Source organism: Gopherus flavomarginatus, chromosome 20 (assembly GCF_025201925.1).
Source record: "Gopherus flavomarginatus isolate rGopFla2 chromosome 20, rGopFla2.mat.asm, whole genome shotgun sequence".
Classification (NCBI taxonomy): Eukaryota; Metazoa; Chordata; order Testudines; family Testudinidae; genus Gopherus; species Gopherus flavomarginatus.
This window is the reverse complement of record NC_066636.1, coordinates 21,909,499-21,929,458: the sequence shown is the minus strand read 5'-3', so window position 1 is coordinate 21,929,458 and position 19,960 is coordinate 21,909,499. Positions and strand designations below refer to the sequence as shown.

The following is a 19,960-nucleotide window of genomic DNA, read 5'->3' as shown; positions in this document are numbered from 1 at the left end:
GCAGAGAAGTTGCTATTTATTTCACTGTGATTGATTTCCCTGGCAATCCCAAACAATTTCCTTAATGCACGCTGGATGCTATTTCTCCCAGTTTCAATTAACTTTGCACTCTTCTAATATTTAAGTGTTAATCTCATAAGATTCCCCCTTTCTCCCCCCCGCCCCCCACCTTGCAAAAGTCCAGCTGGCAGCGCACCCTCTCCTCTCCTGCCTTCCTACCTTACTCATTGTTTTCTGCCTTTCTTCAAACCCAGCAAGAAGCCCAAGTTTGCCCATTCATGTAAGAAAAATTTCCGGCTGCTCTGATTCCTCGCTCGACATTGCCAGGCACGCAATTTATACCGGCATGATGGGCCGCCTGGTTTAGAGGATGATTTCCTCTGCAGTTTAGCTGTGGCTCTTTAGTGGCGGGAAAGCATGGTCTTGTGGTTAAAGCTTAGAAGCAGGCATCAGGACTCTTGTGTTCTGTTACTAACTTGCTGTGTGACTCAGAGCAAACCATGTCCCTTCGTCATGCCTCTGTTTCCCTATCTGTAAGGGAGGACGGGACACTAATGATTCTTGTCCAGCTCAGAGAGAAACAGAGTGCTAGTTTACGTCACGATCATTGCACAAAAGTGCAAAACTCTGACTAGGAGTTAGCACTTATATAGCATGTATATATCTCGGACTTCCTGAAGATGAGTATTTTCATCTCCATTTGACAGACAGGGAAACTGAGGCACGTAAAGACAGGAAATAACATGGCCGAGGCCACAAAGGAAGTCGGTGGGCAGAACTGGACGTAGAACCCGCCTCTCCGATTTCTTTGCTCTAACCTCCATCCCACACTGAGTGGATGGTCGTGTTTTCAGAATAGTCAGGACCCAACCGCCGGAAAATGAAGGGATTCAGGCTAGAAATAAGGTGCAAATGTTTATCAGCGAGGGGCAATCAGCCATTGGAACAACTGACCTCCGGGGAGGTGGGCTGTCCATCACTTGAAGTCTTTAAATCAAGACTGGCTAAAAGCCGCACTCTCGTTCAACAAGAAGTTTTGCGCGTGGTGACAGCATCCCAGGACAAAGTTCTCAGGCCTGTGTTATGCAGAAGACCAGACCAGATGATCAAAATGGTCCTTTCTGGCCTTAAGATTTTGCATAAGATCCTATGATGGGTCATAGCAGGCTACTGGTGCATGCAGCAAGTGAATGGACCACCGGGGCTCGAACTCAGGGTGTACAGGGCCGAGGCCAGGGATTCTCAAACTTCATTGCACCACGACCTCCCTTCTGACAACAAAAACTACTACATGAAGCCTGACCTCACCCGAGCTCCACCACTGCGGGCAGGGGGGCCGAAACCAAAAGCCTGAGCCCGGTCATCCAGGGCTGATGCCCTTGGGCTCAGGCTCCATTCCTGGACGCTCGGTCTCAGGCTTTGGCGTCCGCCCTGGGCGGTGGGGCTCGAGCTTCGGCCCTGTGCCCCAGCAAGTCTAACGCCATCCCTGGGGACCCCATTATGTATTGAGACAGCATCATAGCTGGCTGATGGCGAGTGTACCATACTGCACCTCCCCAATACCCCTGCTTAATGGCCCACCAGACCTGCGTTTGCAAGGATATTTAGATGCTGTTTCACACTCTGTTCTCTAGGGGTGGTGTTCCTTTATCGGGAGGGCTCCACGCGCTACGCCTTCACCTTTGCCAAGGCTCGGGAGGCCTGCACCAGGATAGGGGCACAGATCGCCACCCCCGAACAGCTGTACGCCGCCTACTTCAGTGGCTTCGAGCAATGTGACGCGGGCTGGATCGCGGACCAGACGGTCAGGTGGGCAACTCACACAGAGACTAGATTCAGGTGGTTGCGGAACTCGCATGACACATTGTTTACCTGTGGAACTCATCGCCACTGGATGTTAAGGAGATGAATAATGATGAGTTCCAATACAGGGCAGTCCACTTCTCCAGTACCAAAATGGAATTCTTCCTATGCCATTGTGTAGTGATGATGATATGTATTACAAGAGTGCTAGGCACTGCACACGCCCATAACGAAAAGATGGCCCACACGCCAAAGAACTTGTCGTCTAAGACACTGTACATGGCTTTGGTGAACTTTGCTCCAGATTAAACACTAATTAGAGAAATTTTCCACCTGCAACAATTCCAAAGGAGATGATTGCAAACTGTAGCTTTTGGGCACAGTTTGCAATCTCCTTAACGTGGAGACTGCAAGCAAGCACCAGGAGGTCATGATCACCTTGCCCTTCCCACGTAGCTAAATGGGACATCTGGTTGGCTTGGAGAAGACTCCTGGAAAGGGAAACGTTGAAAACCATTGCTCTAGGAGCCTGATTGAAACCCCATGGTTGTCAAAAGAAAGGCTCCCATTGATTTCAGTGAACTTCAGAGCAGAGTTGCTGATCACCTAATCAACGGGCCCTAAATGGGCTAAGATTTCCAGATGTGGCCACTGACTTTGAATGCAGGGGTTTGGGTTGCCTCACCTTGGATTTTAACAAAGTGCTGGCTCCTCACAGTGTCAGCTGGAGCTGCAAGTGCTTCTGGAAATCAGGCCCCCAGGGTGGTCTCGAAGGAGGTGTCCCAAAAAACAGTGGCATCCAAAAATCAGTGGCCACTTGGGTGGTTCCCAGCAGAGGGCTTAGGTGACCCTGGCAAAGTAGCCCTACCCCAAGGGTTTAGCAGCAGCATCTGACCGGCTGGTTCCAGCAGTCCTTTTCTCTCTGTGGAAAATCAATACTTGTGTTTCCTCGTTCCAGGTACCCAATCCACACCCCTCGTGAGGGCTGTTATGGAGACATGGATGGGTTGCCGGGGGTCCGTAACTATGGAGTCGTGGACCCAGAAGACATGTACGATGTCTACTGTTACGTTGAAGATCTGCATGGTAATTATGATGCCCAAGTGCATTGTGTCCTTAGCTGCCTTCATGGCCCATGCTGGATCAGTCCAGTTTCCTGTCATTGACAGCTGCCAGTACAGGTCCAGTAAACCCCATAAAGGGCAACAGAGGAACAAACTACCCACATGGCTTGGCTTTGGCCCCAGTGCAGGGAGGAGTTCAGGTTCCGGCTGGGGGTGCGGGCTCTGGGGTGGGGGTGAGGATGAGAGGTTTAGGGTGCAGGAGGATGCTCTGGGCTGGGATTGAGGAGTTTGGAGAGTGGGAGGGGGATCAGGGCTGGGGCAGAGGGTTGGGGCGTGGGGAGAGGCTCAGGGGGTGCAGGCTCCAAGTGGCGCTTACCTCAAGTGGCGCCTGGAAGCAGTGGTATGTCCCTTCTCCGGCTCCTACACGGAGGCACAGCCAGTCGGCTCTGCACGCTGCCCCATCTGCAGGCACCGTCCCTGCAGCTCCCATTGGAGCACCTGAGGGGGCCATGCCGTGGCTTCTGGGAGCCATGTGGTGCGGCCCTGACCCAGTGCCCTGGCCAGAGGGGGACCGGAGCGGGGCCGTACTGCATGGTGTGGCCCGCAGGACATAGTTTTCCCACCCCTGTCTTAGATAGTGCTCGGAGATCGATGGCAGCTAGTGGATCCACTGGGAGTTTGTTCAGTATTGTAATTAGAAGGGTGGGGTGGGTCATGCAGCAGTAGGAAGCAGTAAGAAAGGGTAGGGGGGAGGCTAAAAGAGCCCTCTCTCCTGGACTGGCTGAGACCCTTGTGGATCTGATTCCTCCCCCCTCCATCTGCGTTTGCAGGAGAACTCTTTTTGAGGACCGCCCCAGACAAATTCACCCTGGAGGAGGCCAAGGCTTACTGTGAGGTGCTGGGAGAGGAGATAGCGACACCAGGCCAGCTGTACGCGGCCTGGAACGAAGGGCTGGACCAGTGCAGCTCGGGCTGGCTGGCTGACGGCAGCGTCCGCTACCCCATTGTAATCCCGCGGGAACGGTGCGGCGGGAGCCAGCCGGGAGTCAAAACCATCTTCCAGTTCCGCAACCAGACTGGATTCCCTGATGCCCAGAGCAGATACGATGTGTACTGCTTTCGAGGTAAAGGACCCGGCTCAGGGGTCGCAGACAGAATTGCCTGCAGGCTGCCGCTAGGAGCCCATGTTGATGCACCATAGGGTGAAATGCTTCCCCATGCTGAGGGGCCAGCGTTAGGCCTTGGTGCAAGAGGGGCCTTGTGCTGTTCCTTGGAGTAGAGGAGAATTTAATCCCATCGTGCAGGCAGCCTGTAGGCTGCCAGTGCTAGATGCCAATGCACCAGGCTAAACTAGGGATGCCCTGCCAGGTACACATGCCCATATCTATTGCTTTTTTTTTTTTTTAAGCAGTCTGCTTGGAAGATGGCTCACGAAGGTACAGATCCTGTGTACGTTGCTAAAAGTATCTGGGCAGACATTTCCTTAGCCACCTGTCACGGAGTCCCCGGGCGATGCTCTGGAACTGCTCCCTACGAAGCCAGTCAGGACTCTGGGGGACCCTCCTCTCTGTGAGCAGACTGTCTGCAGGGCAAGAAGCTCACACGGCTTCCACCTTCCTGGGTCTGACCTTGGAGCATTCAGCATCCTCTGCCTCTCCGTGCGCTTCCCACAGCGAGCCCACCCAGGCGGGGTCCTGGGGAAGCCACAGGGTTCTGCACCCCCACTGCGCAGTCTTAGCCAGCCAGTAAAACAGAGGTTTATTCGATGACAGGAACATGGTCTAAAACAGAGCTTGTAGATACAGAGAACAGGACCCCTCAGCCGGGTCCATTCTGGGGCCCAGCGAGAAAGACAACCCCGTCTGCCCTCACTTCCTGTCCCCAGCCATCTCCAAACTGAAACCCTCTCCAGCCCCTCCTTCTCTGCTGAGTTCCTTTCCCGGGCCAGGAGGTCACCTGACCTCTTTGTTCTCCCACACCTTTAGCATCCCTTTGCAGGGAGGAAGGGCCTGGGCCATTAGTTGTCAGGAGACAGTGTCAGCCAGAAACTGAGGCACCCACACAGTATTCAGAGGAAACATTAAGAACAGTCCCACTTCGTCACACCACCGAGGGCCTGATTTTTCAGAGGTACTGAGCTCTCACAGCTGCCTCTGCCTCCAGCTGAAGTTTTGGGCGCTGAGCACTTCTGCAGATTACAACCTTATGTAAGAACGGCCAGACTAGGTCAGACCAATGGTCCATTTCGCTCAGAATCCTGTCTTCCAGCGCCAGCTGCTTCCGAGGGAATGAACAGAACAGGGCAAATTAGCGAGTGATCCATCCTCTATTGTCCAGTTCCAGCTTCTGATTGAGGTTTAGGGACACCTGGAGCATGGGGTTACATCCCTGACCGACTTGGCTAATAGCCGTTGTTGGACCTTACAGTTACTTTTGTGGGCTTGTAGCCAGATAGCAAACCCTTGGGGTGTAATCCTGGTTCCCGTCAATGGAACCAGGATTTCACCCTTGAAAGAGGAGTGCACAGTGGGCTTTTCCCCAAATAGGCCTCAGTTTTCTCAAATACCCCTTTGTTCTGGGTGTCTCCTGTTCTGACCTGACCAGAGACAGCTGCAGCCTGGTGATCAGCGCTGGGCACCTGCACTGAAATTACAGAAGTGCCGTGCCCCTGAAAACCATCTCAAATCGAGCACCTCCTGTCAGCCAGCCAGATTAAAAATATAGGCCATGTGGCCTGACCCTGATCAGCCGCTGTGGAGGGTGCTGGCATTGACGTGAGCTCACCAGACATCAGGATTGGGTCCCCTGAGTTAGGCAGTGTTTTGGGTGACCTCCCAGCCATGCTGGGGGGAGAAGGGGGGAACTTTTTGTTTAGGTTTGCAAACCTGGGAATGGTTTGTGGCTGGCTCCCTTTTCTGAGAAGCCCCAGAGTGCAAAGGGGCCTGGGTCGTATATGGTTCTGGCTCTGGCCCGTCCCTGCCCTGTTCTTCAAGGGAGCTTGCTGCCCTGCAAAGGAATCCCGATTGCTCATCTGTGTGGTTGCTAGGTTTGATAGAAGAGACATGTCCCTGGCTCTAGACGTGCCACCTGTCCCGGTTTTCCCAGGATCGCCCCTTCTTTGCAGCAGCTGACCCAGGCGCCCTGCAAAGGGGCTCAGTCCCCACTGCGAGCTCTCCAGTTTTACTGGCTCTCTCCGAGTCATCTCTAACCAACGCCGTTCCTGGCTCCCTCCTGCAGGCCTCTCATGGCCACCAAGGCCTTCATCTCCCTCTCCTGCTCAGGGCCACTGATGAACTCTGGTCTCATATCGCCCATCCTGTGTGTGGCCTCTCATGGGCCCCTGATCTCCTTGGAGCTCCTCATGGACCCCCACTTCCAGCTGGAGTCGAGCTGATTTAGTTCCTGCCTTGCTAAAAAGGGGACACTTCTAGTTCAGTTTCAGAACTGATACTCGAAAGCTGACCACAGCCTGCATTGACGGGGGGTGTGGTCTGTCAGTGCGATAAACAGCTTTCCAGATCTATTTTTAGCAATGAAAACCTCTATATAAGCAATAACGACCGATAGTCGGCACTACTGTTCGCCGTTCTTCTGGGAGTAGGGATAAAGACCTGTGAACAGCAGCAATGAACTTTGTATAGTAACAACGACTGAGATCTACTGGTCAGTGCACTAATTCAATGGACATTAGCAGCACAAACACCTTTGTGTGTCGCCACGAATTATTCTGGTACCGCTGCCTAGACAGGAGGGTGAGCTAGGCATTAAAACAGAAACTGAATAGCCAGTTGACCTGGGTTCTAGTTTTTGGTTCCCTCGCTGAGTGGCTATGGGGAAGTCGCTTCCCCTCTCTGGGCCTCAGTTTCTCCATGTTTAAGACAGGGAAGATGATACCAGCCTTGCAGGGCCTTTGGGAGGGGTCATTCATTCAAGTGCTCTGAGAGGGCTGAATGGATAGATGGTACTGGGGCTGCGTCAAAGAGCTTCATAAATCAAGCGAGAAAGGCCGGAAAGCGCAGGGAAAAGACATTTCGGTCACTGCACTGAGACGGTCTCATTTTAACCCTTGCTGAGCTCCTTCTCGCTGAGCTTGCAGCCTTCCCCTTAACAAAACCCCAGCCCACGTCTAAAGAAAAAAAAGGTGAGGGTGGTGGAAAGATTGATTTGAGCTCAGATCTGCTTCCTGAGCTAATCAGACACTTTGCACTAGTGTAACTGACCCACGGGGTGCAGCCCGATGGAGCAATTGTTGCCATTTTTACATCTACTCCCACAGTCTTAAAATGCCAGCTTTCCTGCAAGGATACCATATGATACTTATTTGTACCCCTCGCTGAGCTCAGAGTGCCACTGTGCTGGGTGCTGTACATACACGTAGTCATAGATGGTATCTGCCCCAAAGCACTCACAGTCTAGATGAACATGGGTGGGAGAAACAAAGGGCTATTGCCCTCACTTTACAGGAAAGAAACTGAGGCACAGAGATTGGTTTTTTTTAATGCAAGCCTGTGGGAGAGTTGGGAATCAGACTCTGACTTCTTAGGGTCCAGGTTAGTGCCTTTTCTGCAAACCTAACCTTCCTCAGAGCCACAGAACTGCCGTTGGTCTCCTTTTCCTATTTCATGTCCTTCCTTGTGCTGCATAACAAGGGCTGCGTGACTTTCCTCTGCATGACAGCATAGGACACAACACGGCTTTGTGCGACCGCTGAGACTTAGCCAAGGAGGTTGCCCAAAACGTATCTTGCTGGCTATTTTATGTTGGTTGTTGGGCATGGTGCCGAGGTCTCGGGGAGTGGGCGAGCCTCTGGATTCTGGCAGGCATCCTTCAAGGCAGTGATACTAATCCTGGCTTTTGATATATATATAAATCAGTGTCACTCCTTTGGAATCACAACTGGTGTAAATGGGTATCACTCCACTGAAGCCAATGGGCCAGACCCCCAACTGGCATCATTTGACATAGATGTATTGGCCTCATCGGAGCTAAACTGAAACCCCCAGATAGGGATCTGGCCTGTTTGAATTTTATTAATTATTATTCAAAATAACAACACTGCAAAATGCTGCAGGGTCTTTCCTTGTACTGGCCATGGGGCCGGAGTGACAATATTCTGAGACAAAATAGGCAGGATTGGGAATGGATTTCTCAGGGAATTGGGAATGGGTAGTATGGATCCTTTCCCCTCTTGGCTGCTGGTTCAGCAATTGATTAGCGATGGCCAAAGCTCCTTGTAACACACCGATGGCTCTGAGCCCCCTGCTCTGATAACTCCGAAGTGCTCAGTCCAGATCTGGATTTTTTTCATTCTGGTGACAAATTTTGACCAAAATTAATGTTGTCATTTCCGTTAATATTTTTCTTCCAAAGTTTTTTGGGGGTTAAGAAGTTGTTTTTCATGAAAACTCAAAATGTTTAGTGAAAAACTAAGGTCCCATGAGAATTTCTCTGTCTCTCTCTCTCTCTCTTTTTGACTAAAAAGCCCATTTTGAGTAGGAAAAACGCTTTGAAGAAAGCGTGTTGACCAGCTCCCATCTCAGTCCATGTCCCACTGGAGGAGGAGCTCCCCACATCATAAAAGAGGCCACAGTTTTCAAAAGAAACTACTTCCTTTGGGTGCCCAACAGGAGAGGCCTTCAAAAAGGACCTGGTTTTCATAGGCCTTAAGGGGTCTCAAGGTGGCCCCCTCCCAAATCTGAGAATCTTGGCCCATTCAGCCCCCTCGTTGGCAGTGTTCAGAGAGGCCTCAGTTCCCTTTTGGGGGGGAGATAGAAGAAGCTTTTACCACCTACACACTCTGCTGTGGCTAATTCCAGGGCTTCAGTTTCTGAAGCTACCCATAAAGCCCCTTGTGATGGCCGCCATCTTGGCTGACCCATCGGGGATCGAACCGGTGCCCGGTGGAGCTAAAAGCATATGCTGCTACAGCACTAAGCTGGTGTAGATGGGGCTGTAGCAGACTCATATCCTCTGGATTTCTGCAGAGCTGATTCTATAACATTTCCCTGGTGGGTTACACATTCCCCGTGCTTTTATGTGTGGTTTAGGATCTCACAAATAAAAAGGTGATAAAATAAGCTCAGGGCAGAGAAAAGAAGAGCTAACATGATGCAAGTGTAAAAATCGATGCCAACTGGAGAGTCGTCTCAGCTGCAAGGTTTGGACTGAGAAGTGGAACCGAACTCACTCGAAGTTATGGGGGTGGGGGATGGGTCAGAGGTAGGGAGTTTTGCTTTGGTTTATTGTAAAGCTCGGAGGCCCAGCTTCTCAGTGGGCATGAATGGAGCGAGGCCCAGCTGAGCGTCAGGGCCAAGATTTAGCTTCACTGTTCAGCTCTGGAGCTGGGACTAGATGGCAATTGCCAGGGCGTTCTCTGAGCTGAGTTCAGGCCTTGCTCAGATATAAACTCAAAGGGCCTGATTCTCAGTTACGCTAGGTCCCATCTACACCCTGCTCCAATGGTGTGAAGGGACCCTTAACCTGGATGCCATGACACCCATTTTGAGGTCCTTTTGCCCTGCAAGGAACCTCGGTGTCAATGAGAATCAAGCCCCAAAGCTTAACATGGGCTGGATTTATCCCTGAGGAAACTCCACGGGAGTCACTGGAGTTCACCAGGATGAATCCAGCTCATCTTCTCTGACCCGCCTGAACCTCAGACGAAGAGCGAGGGTGGTCCTGCTTTGGAAGGCTATTGATTGGAAGGTGTCACTGCCTGACGCCCCGGGGACAGGCCGAGGCAGTAATCTCCCGCTTTCTTTTTGCCCACAGAAGAGACAGATGCTTTCACGGAGTCTCCAGAAACATACCGAGCCACTGAGCCCAAGGGGACCAAGGAGATTGTTACAGTGACAGAAAAGCTGGAGGAGCTTCAGCTGTCCAAAGCGGAAGTGGAGAATGAGTCGAGAGGGGCTATATACACCGTCCCTCTTTTTCAGGACATGAGAGACGCTGAGCAGCAAAAGCCAAGCAGTGCCCCCGAAGAGGACAAAATTCCTGTCTCCTGGGAACCCCCTCTAGATAACTCCGTATCCTCAGATCTAGGACTTCACCCGCCATCACGTTCCCCTGAGAGCCCAGCCAGTCCCGAGGCAGGTCTGACTAGCAGTGATGTAAAACCAGGGAGCCCTGCACTTCCAGCTGAGGAAGGAGAAATGGGGAGAATTGGAAATTGCACAGAGACACCCAGGAATGGTAGGTAGAGAATCCTCTTAGTGTCATCAGGGAACGTTTTTAAGGCGATGGCTAGAATGGGGTCACGAACGCAGCTTTGAAGGCATGTCTCCAAAGCTCCAGAGTCCATAGGACTGGTATTTTCAAAGAAGCCAAAGGGATTTAGATGCCCATGTTACAATGGGAGTTGGGCACTTTGACAATTGCAAGCTAATCCAGTCTCTCCTACAGGTGGCTCATGTCAGTTGGCCCCATTGTCAGGATCTCTCCAAATACTTTCACTGGCAATATTTATGGGGAGAGCTGGTTGAAGAACCAGTAAAACAAAACATAGTGAATTATTTTAACTGTTTCTTTGAAACCTTGACAAAAATTTTCAAAATTTTTCTATCCAAGGGATCAAAAAACTGAAAAACATTTGTCAGAAACATTCAGCTTCTTTTTGCCCCAGCTGAAAATCAAAATTTGCAAAAGTCCCATTATCTCAAACTAGTGTTGGGCTTGGTGCTGAAATCCCCTGGAATTCATGGCAACTTCAGAACCTGGATCCAGAACCCAGTTTGGCTGCTGGCTCCTTCCTTCCACTTTTAATAAAAGGGGTGAAAAGAAAGGGGAATACACGTATTTATGGAAAGCAAAACATGCACAGAACCAGTTCATTTTGTATTTCTGGCAACGAAGGACTTGGAACCAGCTCTTTGCCTGGTGTAAATGATCTCACTCAGTTTCGTTTAAATGGGAGTTCACACCAGCTGAGGAATCTGGTTTATAGTTCCCAGACAAAACACTGTTAAAATGGAGTTAAGGTTGATGTTAAGTTTGCAAAACAAGGAGGATGGATAGTCTAGTGGTTAGGGCACTAGCCTGGGATACAGGAGACCTGCATTCAATTCTCTTTTCTGCACAGACTTCCTGTGTAAACTTGGCCAAGTCAGTTAGCCTCTTGTGCCTCAGTTTCCCATCTGTAAACTGGGGATAATAGCATTGCCCTATCTCACAGGGTTGTTGTAAGGATAAATATATTGAAGATTGTGAGGTGCTTAGGATATAATGGTAATAGGGCCATATAAATACCTAAGATAGATATAATATGGATGATCAACTTAAGGGCAAATGTTAGAGAGATGTTGTGAGGATCAATGACAATATTTTTGTTCTGAAATGTTGGTTTGAAATGAAAAATGTAGTTTCATCATGTGGAATCATTTCATTTTGATTGAAAATGCTGAAATATTTAGCTCTGACATTTCCGCTTAGAAACTTTTCGTTTCATGAGAAGTTTCGATATTTCAACTTTTGCGGAACAAGAACTTAATTTGAAAGGTCAGCGTTTTCCCCAGGGAATGAAAACCCCCTTTTCTGAGCAGCTCTGGTTGTTCGTCCTGTAGTTTTATTGCTGTCTTTTTCATTTGAATTTTGCAGAGGAAGAACATGGAACTGACCTGGAACAAACCTTGAGGTCTTCGTTGGAGGGAGAGAACGTGAGGATTACTAAAGAGACGCAGCTACCGGGCAGCAGCCACCAGGGATCAGATGGGGTGCAGAACCCAATTCATCCCACTGAGATGGCTCCAGGAGAGCCCCAAACCATGGTCCCCCATGCAGAGGTAGAAACGACTGATGGAGACATGACCACCAGCCCTACAAATGTGACAGCAGAAATCTCACCGAAACTAGCCGGACCCGGTGATGCAATCAAACCAAACATGTCTCACGTTCCCATCAGTTCCCACCAAGAACATGGAGAGGACCCCACAGCAGAAGGCAGCTCTGCTGATGTCTTAGAGGCAGATTTCATCAATGGTTCCAATCACCTAGAGGTCATTGCCACGAAGAAGGCAGATGCTCAGAACACCAGCTCCAGGGGCATCGAGAAGGACTCTGGGGTGCAAGAGCACTCTCCTTCCATCGCTGCTTCTGCTGCCCCAACTGCGGGGTGGAAGGCAGAAGATCTCAAAGAACCAGGTCGGGTGCTCTCTATGGAACGTGCCCAGACCTATGCCACCCCGCCAAGTGGTCTTGTTTCCGGGTTGAGCAGCACACGCTTCCCTGACCCGGGCAGACACCCGGGTGCTTCTGAAGAGGCAGAGCTATCTGGAGACGGGGCACTTGGCACAGCGTGGCCAGAAGGCACCCCAGCGATTCAGGATATCCTGCTGTCCGTATCCCCTGGTATGGGAAAGTCCAGCCTCCAGGAGAGTGAGGAGCACTCAAGTTCTACCTGGCTTCTGCTGCCTGCTGCCACCCGCTCCCAGGTGGAGGACGTCCACTCTGCCTCCCGACCGGAGGTGACGATGGTTGCCCTCACTGTTTCGAACATGGAAGTAGGCCAGGTCCATACCGTGCTGCCGCCCATTAGAAAATCTCCAGCAGAGAGTGACAGCCAGATGGTGGGACGCAAACGGGTGGGACCGCCTGACTCCGATGCGAGCGGCCGATTGATAGGTGAATCATCTGAGGAGGAGAAGGTCATTGAAGAGCAAACTGTTCTCTCTGCTACCCTGGCACCAGCGGCCATCTCCCCCACGGGTACTCCTGGAGAACCAGAAGTGGACAGATGCTTATCCACCACCAAGCACGGCCTCACCTCCACCACTGCAGACATCTCCAAAGAAGCATCAGGCCCAGCGTTGGAGGGGATCCCTTTCACAGACGCCCCTTTGACCGCCACCCACCCTCTCCCCGTCCTGCCAACAGACAGCGCCAGCCTGGGAGCAGGGGTGAACATTTCAGGTAACCCATACGGCTGTGCTGCCTTGGCCCTCTGGGCAGCCATATACACTGGCCTCTCGCACTAAAAACCTCCCTTTCACACTATGCTTTCCTCTGTCTGTCCATCTGTCTGTCTGTCTTTCTCTTCCCCCTCATTCAGCTGGATCAGGGAAGTTTAACGTTCCGGAGAAGCACATATTTGTCAAACAAATTGGTCTCAACCACGCATGCACTTTAAATCTCTTGCTACTTCTATGAAGTGTTTTTAACGACTGTTTCAATGAAAAAAAAAAGTCCTATGACTAAACACGGTACTAATAAAGGGAATTAAAAGCTTTCTAGAACAAAACCACCTTGGCTAGATCTGTGCTTCCCTTTGTACTTATTGGTCCACTGCCTTGTGTCTTATTGCAATTTTCCTCATATGTGTGTGTGTCTCTCCCACTGATGAACTAATTCTCTTTACACCTGGCCTAAGAACTATGGGCCAGATTATAAACCCCTTCTGTATAGTGGGCCTGATTCTCATTTATCCTGAGGCCCCTTTGCACAGCTCTGCCGGTGTAACGTGTTATTGTTTGCATTGTGATAGTGTCTTGAAAATTTCTGCAAACGGACAAACCAAATCAGCTTGGGTAAATGGAAACTTTTTGAGCATTTTGAAATATTCCATTTGGATTTTGACCATATACCACCCCCTTTTCAACCTTTTTTTTTTAAGTATAAATTAAATTACATTTTGAAACAAAAAATTGTTTGAACTGAAAAAAAAAAAAACCCAAAACACTTTTCATTTAGAAAATGCTGAAACAGAACCTTTCTTTTTCCACTTTTGTTTGGGCCAGGAAATTCACTGAAAGTGACCCTTTCTCATGAACAGTTTCAGTTTTGATGAAAGCAGCATGTTTTGGTGAAAAAAAACATTTAGTCAAAAATTCCTGACTAGTTCTAGCTGCTATTGCTTGGGCTAAGGTTGTCTAGCTGGGGCTGTAACAGATTCATCTCCTCTATGAATTGGCAAAGAGGGGGACCTGGAGCCTATGCTTACCAGAGGGTTTCCGTTGTGTCTGGGAGGCCCCAGTCAGGGATCAGGAACAAACAGAGTGAAAATTTTCATCCAAAACTTTTTTTCGCTGAAGAGTGCAGGTTCAGCAACACCAAAACCCTGGCGAATTCATGTAAAAAAGAAAACCAAAACCAAAATTGCAAAAGTCCCAGTGTTCTGTTTGGAGAGTTTCAAAATGAAATGTTTTGATATTTTGGTTATTTTTTGACTTTTTGTTTAAATTATTTAAATTTTTAAATATATTTCAATTAAAATTTTTTTTTAAAAAAATGCTCAAAATTCAAGCGAGTCATTTTGCTCCAGGTTGAACAAAGTGTTTCATGTGACCCAAAACTAAGTTTTTTCAAACTTTTCAATTTGCCCAACATTTTGAAAAATTTCACGTTCAGTTGAATTTGAAACAACTTTTTCCTCGATTTTTCTGAATTGCCAGAGAACCAAAAAATATCATTCGCCCAACTCTGATCGGGCCTCTGGTGCTAGGAGCTGTACAAACTCACAGAAAAGACACAGTCTCTTACCAGAGAGCTTCCAATCCAACACAGAGGGCAACTCTTAATTAAACCAACAAAAGTCGAGTATATTGAAAATAATGGCCCAAACCATCGTAGTAGTGAATTAAGAACTAAATGTAATTATGATCACCAATCACCATGTCACATTTCATAGGAAAGAGAATGCCTCTGGCCTCACGGCATTCTGGGTCAGTGCTGAATCACAGGGAAGAGCGCCCTTTGCTGTCACAGAAACCCAACCTCCTGCAGCCACGTCAGACGTCTCCCATCTACTCACCGACCTAGCCTGACCCAGCCCAGCTCATACAGCCCAGTTCATTCAGATCGCAGGTGGAGTGAGGGAAATAAGGAGTCAGCACTGTGCTTCTAAGGAGAAGGATTTGTCCTTATCCCTTAGGCGTGCCGATTCTAGGATTGTAGCCGCTGGTGGAGCTGCGGTAGAGTTCTACGGACGATGTAAGCCGTGCAACGCACTCTGTATTGGGGTAGCTGACCTGGGTTTCCAGGGTCCAGTCAATTGTGCATAGGCCCCGGGTGCAGATGCTGCGTACCCCGAGAGAAGGGGATCTTCTGCCGACGTAGGAATACCATCTCCCCGGATGACGTTAGCTCAGGACCAGCTGGAGAGAGGGATTGTTTAGGGTGACTTTAAGGAAGCCTCACCAGGCACAAAGAAAAATTTGGGCTGCAGCTCAAGACATGTTTCCTGTTGCTCAGAGCAGAACAGTCTCTCTAAGGGACGTATCCATCACATGGGGGCATTTTAGGCGGGACCAGGTGTCGCGATTTTATAGGGACAGTCCCAATTTTTGGGTCTTTTTCTTACAGAGGCTCCTAGTGACCCCCACCCGTCCCAATTTGTCACACTTGCTGTCTGGTCACTTTGGGTGGGACCAGACAAAGCACTCTGAGATTAGAATGGGGAAATGATCTTGAGACATGGTCTGTGGTAGAATGGGACCGGATGACCTCCTGGGTCCTTTCCCTCTTTAAGAAGCTCACAGGGGTCCTGATCTCCTCACTCAGAAACTCCCACTAATCCAAAATCTTGCAATGCTCCCAGCAGAAAGCATGGGCTGACTCCGACATGAACCAGTCTGGTCTCCACAAGCCCTGTGTCCGTTCTTGGTCTGATTAAAGCAAACGCTGCTGTGATTCTAAATACTGTATGCACTGCGCGTTCCCCCTTTTAATCCCTAACCCAAGGTCAAAAGCAGAGCACATTGATTTTAGTGGGAGTTAGGCACCAAAATCCCTTGGAGGATCTGAGCCTAAAATCACACATCAAGTCTGCAGCAGAGGATGAAACTCAGGACTCCTGGGTCCCCACCTAGCAGCCTATAACCACGGGGCCGTCGTTCAATACTTCATGCAGCATCGTGGCCCTAGAGGTGCTTCAGAGGAAGACACAAAAGAACTCCGTGCAGTAGCTAGATTCGGGATAGGCAGCCGGCCCTGCCTAGGAGAGACGCTCTTAAGCCTTGAGGAGGTTTTTAGTTACATCTATTGCTAGCCTCTGGGCATTTAGCATTTACTATTCTACGTCTGGCTCTTCTTGTTACCCACATCAACCTCCCAAACCTCTTTGATTCCTGCTCAGTTCTCGGCCTCAATGCCTTCCTGTGGTGCCGTGGTAAGGGCCCTCGCCTATCACTCGGTAGACCTGTCTTCAAGTCCCTGCTCTGCCACAGACTTCCACTGGGAGCTTGGGCATCTCGCTTAGAGGGGGGACTGGGCCCTAGAGAGGCTGTCTCAGGGAGAAAACAGCACTAAGGATAAGTACATTAAAGATTAGCGAGATGCTTGGATGCTATGGGGATGGGAGACAGATAAGTACCTATTTGTATCATGGACCAACACCCTATGGTGCTGGGTGTTGTGCAAACACAGACCAAAAATACAGTCCTGAGACAACAGATGGGGGCGTGGGGGAGCGTATAGGAAGCTGCCAAGAGTTGTCAGCACGACAGGTCTCAGGTTACTTTCAGCCTAACCGAGAGAGAGAATCGTGTCTCGTAATTTAAGCAGATAGCAATAGCTTGGAGATCACAGGGGCATCAGAGTCCCGGCTGGAGAAAAGCTACAGGACAATATGCTGAAGCTAAGTCATCTGCAGGGCAGCTCATCCAGTCGATCTAATTGCAAGCGTCTGGCCGTGCCTGGCGAAGGCAGTTAACAGAGGCCATTCGCTTACCTAGTGTCCAGATTCTTGCTCTGCTGAATGGGTCAGAAGAGGGTGGAAGCATCCAACCGGTTTGCAAAGCCTTAATGGCTGGAACGCTCTTCGGATGCGTTGTCTAAAGGAGGCATTTGCCCTCTAAGACCCAGTGAGCACCAGTAGATCCATTCCCAACGCTGGGAGTGACCTGCAGTAAAAACAAAGTGAGCACAGCTACAAATAAAGAAGTTAAATTAGTGAACTAAGGATGGGCTGAGGGGCAGGAACTATTCGGTTCAACGCTTGCATCTGGCAGGAAGTGTGGTCTAGTGGGTAGAACAAAACTTTAGGCATCAGGACAGCTGAGCGTTGAGGTTCAAATATATTCAAGCTAAAGAATTTCCTGTAGGTAGCAGCAATGGGAGGCAGTTTTGCCTAGTGGATAGTGAGGACATTGCTCAAGCTCCTGTCTCTCTCTTTCCTTCTATGACAGTTTCATCATCCATGAAGCAGGGATGAGGACAGATCTGCAAATGAAAAGCTCAGTACTGGAGCTCAGGAATGTGACTCTGGGACACTGCCGCCTGCTGATGTTCGTTAGGGTGTGAAATTTTCAAAGCCAAATAAAAGATTTGGACGCCCATTTGCCACTCAAATTAAAATCTTAGCCTGCATGTTCAGAATGCTGTGACCACTAATATCACAGGGTCGCCGTGTTAGTCTGTATCCACAAAAAAAAATGAGGAGTCTGGTGACACCTTAAAGACTAACAGATTTCTTTGGGCATAAGCTTTCGTGGGTAAAACACCCACTTCTTCAGATGCCACACTCTAAGTAACCCTCAGAAGACACCCCGGTCAGTAGCCTTGGAGAAACGTGATAATTTTTTAATATATAATATTGATGTTTATTTTTAAGCATTTTTTTCAATTTTTAATCGATTTAAATTTTCACGGTGGCTTAAGCCCCATAATTTTGTGCATTTCCCCCCCCAATTTTTATCAATTTATATTTTCACAGTTGCAGGAAATTATGGGAAGGTCAGGCAATGTGGGGGATGGGGAGAGATCAGGCCACAGAAGTTCAGATTCAGAAAGTTAATGCTTTATAACCATTAGAACACCAATTGTCACCATCACATGCCACAGTATACAATGGGCATATCCATAAACCCAGCTCTAAGAAGTTCTCAAGCCGCAGTTTGCTTCCTTTGTCTACCTGTACATTTCAATTGTAATTGATGGAAGTATTTTTTCATGGGTTTGTGTGTGCATTTGGCGCAACTGACGCTTATCGACATTTGCCAATAAAAATCGCATCCTTCCAAGTCCCTTAGTGAAATCACTGTAATTCTTCCCTGTTTTATAAATGGGGAAACTGACGCACATAATACTTTAATTAATACAAGGCAACAGAGCCTGGGAATGGCAGAGCCAAGAATGGGACTCGGATTGACGGGGGGCGAGTGCTTGGATCGCTAGCCCAGGCCGTCATCCCCTGAGAGTATTTCCCAGCCAACATGATTCTCTGTCCCCGGTTGAGTCTGACTTTTAGCTCAGTCCAATCGAGCAGGAGGGGACCCACCACCAGAATTCATTCCTATTCCTGGGGAGACAGCAATCCCTTCTTGAGATGCACGGCTCCACCCCCGCCCCCTCATGGCTTCTCAGACAATCCTCTGGGTGCAAACAGAATGGGCGGTAGATCCTCTTGCTCTGAAAGAATCCACCACCTCCCTGGAGTCCACTCCATCCCCAGTGCCCGCCAATCCAACGGCCGCCACTGAGCTCACACAAAGACAATGTTTTACGTTTGGTTATAAAATTATTGAATGTCCCTCCTCACCCCCTGCCCAGCACTTACCTTCTCTACGGATCATTTGAAAGGTCAAATGGCCCCCACCACTCAGGTCTGTCCCATTGGGTCTGCAGGATGGAACCAAGTTTGTAACAGTGTCCGAGAGCGCTCGCCATGTTTGGGGAGGGGTTGCTCTACGCGGGTCTCCCAACATGACTGAGGTTCCCGCGCAGATGGAAACTTAAAACACTAGTGCTGCCTCTTTACCCACAGCAGAGCCCCCGACATCGGAGTGTCCAGTCACACCCGGCTCTCCAAGAGGATTGGGGCATTCGGTTCTTCATGATGCCACGAGGCTGGCTCATTGCTCTGCATCTCTTGCGAGCCTTAGGCCTAGACAAAATAGGCCTCCTTCTGGTTTAAGATGTGACACAGAGCCAGAACTTTAGGGGGCATGCTTGGGTCTTGCGGGAGAGTGTGTGTGTGTGGGGGTTGAATCCTGTCCTCTCCCAACACTTGAGAGGGAACGGGGGGGTGGCAGATCAGAGGCTTGGAGTCCACCTCTTTTTACAATGTATTCTGAGCATCCCGTCTCCAAAGATTCGGCATCAGCAGGAGAGAGGCCTGAGACCCCATCGCTGGCTCCTGGAGAAGTCTGGAACAGTTGCAGCCAAGCCCGATCTCTCGGGGTGCTGCTCAGCTCAGATTTGCTCCCAGTATTAATGTCACTTGGGATCCCAGGACTCAGCTGCCTGCTTCACTCTTTGCATGTGCTTTCAGATGACTGCATCCCAAACCCTTGTATGAACGGAGGGACCTGCAGTGAAGGAGGAGAGCGCATCAGCTGTATATGTCTGCCAGGCTATGGAGGAGATACCTGTGAAACAGGTGAGTCTGGGGGTGCACTACAGACATGGCCTGAAATGCTGCTGTGTTTAGAGGAAACAAAACAAACCCACAGCCCACTTGGACTGCTAATTGTGCTGCGTGTCACGGGCAATTTCAGGGTGGCAGCCGGGATAGAACCCAGATCCTTCAGCTCCAACAGCCATCTGAGCGCAAGTGGTAGAGGGGTCCACGATGCAGTTCTGATTCTGTCCAGGAGAGGGCAGTGGCACGCACACACCAGTTCAATAAAAAGTCATCTCTGGTCTTCAAACCAACCTGGTCTTCAAACCGACCATGCTGGTTTTTAATTTCAAGGGAGTTCAGTGCCAGAACTGGTGGACACTAACTCTGCAGTGCATAAAACATAGCCCTTGTATAGCCCCGGAGCTGCAGGAACCCCATGCTAGCAGTGAGAGAGGACCTCCGGTCTACCTGACCCCATCTGTCCATGGCCTCTCTACTAAGATAGCCAAGAAGGGGGCAAATTTAATGCCAACCAAGAAGGTGCTTTTGTTATGTGGACACCTCTTCAACTGGATCATGACCCAACAATTCAATTCACATGAGCCTCCACCCGTCTTGTGGGGCTTCAACTCAAAGATCTAAAGATGCCTGGCTGCATACAGCCCCCTAAGCCCTCCTGCGGACTACAGGGCTTCACTGCTGAATAACACAGCTAGAGAATAATCAGGATAAAAAGTGTTCTGAGCTCACCCCCTGGGACAAATGATTAGTGCTGTGGGACGGACAGAAGTTCCGTTTTGCCAAGGATTCCAAGATTTTG

At 49.6% G+C, this 19,960-nt stretch overlaps 1 protein-coding gene across 4 annotated transcripts in view; it reads left to right on the top strand.

The window, feature by feature from the left end:
• The window catches only part of BCAN (brevican), a 58,887-nt gene that overhangs the window by 27,296 nt on the left and 11,631 nt on the right, over nucleotides 1-19,960 (top strand). For all 4 annotated transcript variants that reach the window (XM_050930490.1, XM_050930489.1, XM_050930491.1 and 1 more), the window contains 6 exons: nucleotides 1,635-1,809; nucleotides 2,762-2,889; nucleotides 3,698-3,991; nucleotides 9,639-10,061; nucleotides 11,463-12,773; nucleotides 19,069-19,176. In XM_050930490.1, the coding sequence (XP_050786447.1) occupies nucleotides 1,635-1,809; nucleotides 2,762-2,889; nucleotides 3,698-3,991; nucleotides 9,639-10,061; nucleotides 11,463-12,773; nucleotides 19,069-19,176 (2,439 nt within the window). The remainder of the gene's footprint in view (nucleotides 1-1,634; nucleotides 1,810-2,761; nucleotides 2,890-3,697; nucleotides 3,992-9,638; nucleotides 10,062-11,462; nucleotides 12,774-19,068; nucleotides 19,177-19,960) is intronic.